Source organism: Pristiophorus japonicus, chromosome X (genome assembly GCF_044704955.1).
Source record: "Pristiophorus japonicus isolate sPriJap1 chromosome X, sPriJap1.hap1, whole genome shotgun sequence".
NCBI lineage: Eukaryota > Metazoa > Chordata > Chondrichthyes > Pristiophoridae > Pristiophorus > Pristiophorus japonicus.
In genome coordinates, this window is record NC_092010.1 from 20,323,874 (window position 1) to 20,329,873 (window position 6,000).

The following is a 6,000-nucleotide window of genomic DNA, read 5'->3' on the forward strand; positions in this document are numbered from 1 at the left end:
TCGCCATCATCTTCCTGCACCGAAACCCACTCTCATTACCATGGCAATAACCTCCACCCATCAATTCTCTACCCTTCAAATAGCTTCTGGACTTCTCTCGCCTGCTACTCCTGTCTCTGAACTTGGGCAACGGTTCATTGATGCTCCAAATTGATTCCATCCTTCCGATGTCAATTCTTGCCCTCCACGGGACCTCCAACTTTAACTCTGGGCTCCTTACTATTGTCACCAACCTATTCCCTGTTACTACCAGCAAATATGCATCCCTGTAATTGCTACAGAACCAGGCCTATATAACTTGAGCTTTTCCCTGTGTCCATTTGCGTGCGCATTTTGGCTGCCGCTTCAGACCTGAGCCATCCACTTCTATTTCCACTTCTTCCTCACGCTTTTCTCTCTCTCCCTCCCTGACCGTTCTCTCCTATCATTGTGCCTCCTTTTCTCTCTCCTCTCTCGGATACTCTGCTCTCCCAAATCCCAACCCCAATCCTTCATTACTCTTTGACCTTCCTACTCTCCTGCTGCTATCCCAGGCTTGACTCCCTCCTAGATAAGACTACAGCTTCCCTCTGTCTCTCTTGGCATCCTACAAAGGGCCCACCATGGCACCCGTCGCTGCCTCCTTACAAGCAGTAACCCCAACTGTCCCATCCTACTCTCTCGCCGACCTTCCCGCCCAGCGCACCCACTGGGGGCCAATCTCCTCCCTGTACAACTCACCCCTCCCTGTGGATGCTGGCAGTGGGGCCATCACTGACCCTCTCTGCATCTCCCTCCAGAATATCCGTTAACTTGCGAACAAGGATCTTCCCATCCATGAGCTTATCGTGGATGATTGCATCGACATCATGGCCCTGACGGAAACCTGGCTGAGGGGCGATGACACCTAACCCGTAAATGAAGCCTCCCCGCCCGGCTATACCTTCCACCACTTGCCCCGCTGAGACTGCCGTGGTGGCGGTGTGGCTCTCATCAGTAAATCACACCTTGGTCTGTCCCCCTACTCCTCCAGCACTTTCTCCTCCTTTCAGCATCTCGCCTTATTCTGCCCCTCTCACCTCTCATTTACAATTCTCCTTCTCTACCGCTCACCCAAATACCACAAAAATCTTATCACTGAGATATCTTCACTGCTTTCCTCCCTCAGCCTCTGCACCAAACGCCTTCTCATCCTCGGTGATTTCAACCTCCATCTCAATTCATCATGCTCTCCTCTGAGCTCACGAGCCTCCTATCCTCCCTTAATCTCTCCCTCCATGTAAACTCATCAACCCATATTCATGGCCAGCCCCTCGACCTTGCCTCGCTATTCCTACCGTGTCAATTGCAGATAAGGCCATCTCCGACCATCTCCTTGTATCGCTCTCCACCCACATCCCCCTTCCCCCACCCAACCCTGCTTCCTTCTGCATCCACCCCTGGAAAAAACTCTCTCCCGACTCTCTACAATTGCACTTATCAACTCCCAACTGTCCAGCCTTTGGCCCTCCATTCACCATGACATTTCTGCAGCCACCGATCTGCTCAATCACACCCTCACCACCACCTTTGATGCCCCAGTCCCTGTTAAAACAATTACTCTCTCTCACCCTGGCTGTTCCCCTGGTACAGCCCTGATCGTCAATCCCTTAATTCCAAGGGACGCAGACTTGAATGGATGTGGCGGACAACTGGTTTAGCCATTCACTGCCAGATCTGGCTGGACCATATAAAGCACTATCAGGTCCTGCTCTCATCTACCAAAATCGCTCACTATTCCAGAATAATTCTGGAATGTAAAGATACACCCCAGCTTCTATATCCTCCACTGCTAACCGTCTTTTTAAACCCCTCTCCCCTGTCTCCACCCTCACCTCCGACAACAAGTATGAGGAGCTCATGGACTTCTTTGTCTCTCAGATTGAGACCATCTGATCGGCCTTCCTTCCCCTAGCCCACTGGGCCAAACTTCCTCTGAGGTCCCCCCCTCACCCTAGTCCTGAACTCACATCTTTCTCCAGTTTCTCTCCGACCTCCCCTCATGACCTTTCCGAGCTCATCCTGTCCATGAGACCCACTTCCTGCTCCCTTGACCCTATTCCCACCAATCTGCTGACCACCCAACTTACTTTCCTGGCTCCCTTGTTAGCCGACATTGTTAATGGTTCTCCGTCCTCATGTACTGTTCCCTTCTCCCTCAAATCTGCAGTCATCACCACTCTCCTCAGAAAAACAATCCTTGACCCCCACCGTGCTTGCAAGCTACTGCCCCAACTCCAACCAGATTCCTACATTACTACATTACACCGCAAAAGTACTTCATTGGCTGTAAAGCGCTTTTGGGTCTTTCCAATTTAATTTTAACTGTTGCGCATGCAAAATGAAAAGGCTAAATTTGTTGAGCATCTTCTAGGATGTTCTTCGTAAAGTGGGTACCCTGATCCCTGGTCATTCTGTGGCCAAAGCAGTTGAGGGAACTCTGCCTGGAGACTAGCCAATATGGTAATGCTGATCTTTCCCGTGTTGAATATGAATACGAACAATGACGGACAGGTCAAGATCCTCTGGTCCATCCAGCTGTCCCACACAATTGCGATACCTTGTGTATCACAACATCTACACGCCATCCCACCCCAAACCATGTGATCTCCTGGGAGAGGCAAAAAAAAACAGATAAAAAACCCCAGGCCAATTTGGGAACAAAAATCTGGGACATTTCTCTCTGACCCATCTCGGCGATCGAAACTAGTCCAGGAGATCACTCTGGCCATTAAATTCCCTGCAGTACCTACCTTCTGTAGGAGGTAATCTCTGCGCAGACAGAAACAAATCCAGCTTTTGCTTGAAGGAATTCAGTGAGTCTGCATCCACCACATGGAATGGCAGCGTGTTCCAGAGGTCTACTGTTCTCTGGGAAAAGAACCACCTCCTGACATCGAACATAGATCTATCCTTATACAACTTAAATCTGTGCCCCCTGGTCCTGCCTAACCTATTTAATTAAAATAAACGGTCAGCTGGAACACTGTCTATTCCCTTCATTATCTTATAAACCTCAATCATATCCCCCCTAAGTCTACACTACTCTAAGGTAAAGAGTCTCAACTCTTTTAACCTATCTTGATAACTAAGATGCTTTAGACTTGGAATTAGTCCAGTGACCCTCCTCTGCACCTTTTCCAGAGCCTCAGTATCACCCACCGTGTGAGCAGACCAAAACTGGACACAGTATTCCAAGTGCGGCCTGACTAAGGTCTTGTCCAAGGACAAAACAGTATGCCTCGTCTTATACTCAATTGTCCAGTGGATACACCCCAACACTCTATTTGCTCTAGCTATTGCTGCACCATGACCTGCTCTCTCTATCGATGCTGTATCCTGTGTTTCCTTTTGGCAGAGTTTTTCATCGATGGCCTGGGCATTCTCCACGTTGGGTCCTGTGACGACGTCACTGTGGACCACGCCACCAAGATCAAGCTGCCCTGGAGCAAGGTTGATGAGAATGAGAAAACCTACAAAGAATTCCGCTACCCCAAGTCATCGGAGGCAAACGTCCAGCTGAAACACAGGCTTTTTTACTTGAAAAACAGGTTTAAGTGTATGATAAAGAACTAAGAGACAGAAACAGGACTGCACTGGAAAAGGGGAAGAATGAAACTCCAAAAATAATCTTTAATGTCGTGCCCAATGTCGAGAGAGCGGAGGACCCTTTAAGATTTGTGCAAAATGCTTCAATGTGTAGGATTGGGGCCCAAGTTTCACATAACAGCAGGAACTGCTGCTCATACAGTCACCTCATGGAGAGTGTTCAGATTAGCTGGGAATTTAGAATGGGAAACATTCTTTACCCATAAAGGCTGCTACAAATGGAATCCCAGAGAAAGGCAACCGAGAATTCTCTTTTGAAATGGCTGAATTGTAAAAGCACTCGCATTCCAAGTGGGTTGAAGATAAGTTAGAAGAGTTGTGTTGTGCCCTGCGAATCGCTTTGTTACCTCAAACCAGACTCTTCCTGTCCGAGATTCAGCTGCAATAAAAGTCTGTCTCCCTTGTCCACACAATCTGCCACCATAATCTTGACTACTCTCTTCCTTATGATGTGATCACAGTTAATTGGATGGTTAACCTGTCCTTTGATACTGTTCTGTACATAGATGATTTATTACAGTTGTTACTGTAGTCATGGCTTCAGCTCAAGAATCAAGGCACTGCCTCGCTCAGAATAACCTGGTCAGCTGATGGCAAAGCGGTACTTAAAAAAAAGGCATGCCTTTTTTTCAAGGTTAAACCCTTCCGAGACAGAAACATATTGGGTGCGAAATAGTTGAAATGGTTGCATGGCTCAACTTTGACCAGAAAGAATTGGTATCACCCTTTTGTGAGGTTGTCCCGGCGGAACAAGTCTGGAACAGCTCTTTGAATAATCAACAAATCAACCACAGTGGTGTCAAAGTGAGCGGTGTGCTGGTAGCATAGACGTTTTTAGTCCTTCCGTTCATCAAGGGTGAACTCGGGACAGGGATGCAGGGTACAGCTGGCATTTTGAAGTTTTGAACAAACACCCAGGCCTCCAATCCTATTTGGTAGGCATGTAATGTACCCAGTTTACCCACTTTTATTTTGCAATTTATACTCAATTTACTCATGATTTTATCATCAGTAGCTAATATATATCCAGTTCACCTGTCATTTACTAACCTCAGTTACAAAGGCAAGTTGCAGGCTCTCCTTGAACTTATGATTTATTTTTTCACTGCAAACAATATTTTACTTTCTCCAGCTGTGCCAGAGTCTGAATGGGCATACAGCCTCGGCATGCTGGGAGCGGGGTGGAGAGAGATGGTTGCAGGCTGTGGCCATGACCATTAAACAACAACAACTTGTATTTATATAGCGCCTTTCGGGTAGTGAAACGTCCCAATGCGCTTCACAGGAGTGTTATCGGCCAAAAATCTGACACCGAGCCCCATAAGGAGCTATTAGGGCAGGTGACTAGAAGCTTGGTCAAAGAGATGGGTTTTAAGGAGCGTCTGCAAGGAGGAGAGAGAGGGCGGAGAGGTTTAAGGAGGGAATTCCAGAGCTTGGGGCCTGGACAGCTGGAAACATGGCCACCGATGGTGGGGTGAAGGAAATCGGAGATGCACAAAGAGGCCAGACTTGAAAGAGTGCAGAGATCTCGGAGGGTTGTAGGGTTGCAGGAGGTTACAGAGATAGGAAGGGGCGAGGCCATGGAAGGATTTGAACACGAGGATTAAAGTTTCATCTTGTGTCACTAGTTAATATTGCTTGTTTGATTTTACTCTTTCGTGTCTTTTTCTTACTGTAGAGGAACAGAGGGGATGAACCTCTCTGTAAAAATGACGATGCTTTTGTATTTATTGCCATATAAATGACCAAAGCTGTTGTGTAATTAATGGTTTATTTGAGAGAGGCAGATGACCTGACCACTGCTATTAAATGTCCCACTCTGATCGGACCTTTCCAAAAGGCCACCTAAAATATCGGCCTCTGATTGGCCCACTAGCCGGAACCTGACTGGCCACAGTTGGCCAACATATTGCCAGCAACAGGACGCTGATTGGTCAGTTGTGAGAAAACAAGTAGCACGTGATTGGTGGATCTAGAAGTGGGTTAGCCATCCCTGCTGTAGGCCTCACAGAGTAAAACTATATGATGTGACAGACATGGTATGTGCCAACCTATATTGGGTGGGCGCAGTGGTTTAACACACTGCCTTTTCACCTGGAAATCCAGCCCAGACTGATGAGATGAAAGTCTCCTCTGTTGACTGGCTGTAAGGCTCCTATGTGAAATGAGCTTTTGACAGTTGTGACCCAATTTCGAATGGCCATGAGTCCAAAGCAGAAAACGGTCCCTAAGTTATACAGGGCCTTGGTGAGACCGCACCTGGAGTATTGTGTACAGTTTTGTTCTCCTTACCTAAGGAAGGATATACTTGCCATAGAGGGTGTAATGACTCAAGAGTCTGCTTACTGTAAATTCACTCAGGTGCAACCTGAT

General features: G+C 47.4%; 1 protein-coding gene across 5 annotated transcripts in view; it reads left to right on the plus strand.

The window, feature by feature from the left end:
• Positions 1–5,259, plus strand: part of b4galnt1b (beta-1,4-N-acetyl-galactosaminyl transferase 1b) — a 109,097-nt gene extending 103,838 nt beyond the window's left edge. For all 5 annotated transcript variants that reach the window (XM_070869445.1, XM_070869449.1, XM_070869447.1 and 2 more), the window contains one exon: positions 3,377–5,259. In XM_070869445.1, coding sequence (XP_070725546.1) covers positions 3,377–3,594 — 218 coding nt within the window. In that variant the 3' untranslated portion in view covers positions 3,595–5,259. The remainder of the gene's footprint in view (positions 1–3,376) is intronic.
• The last annotated feature ends 741 nt before the right edge of the window (positions 5,260–6,000 follow it).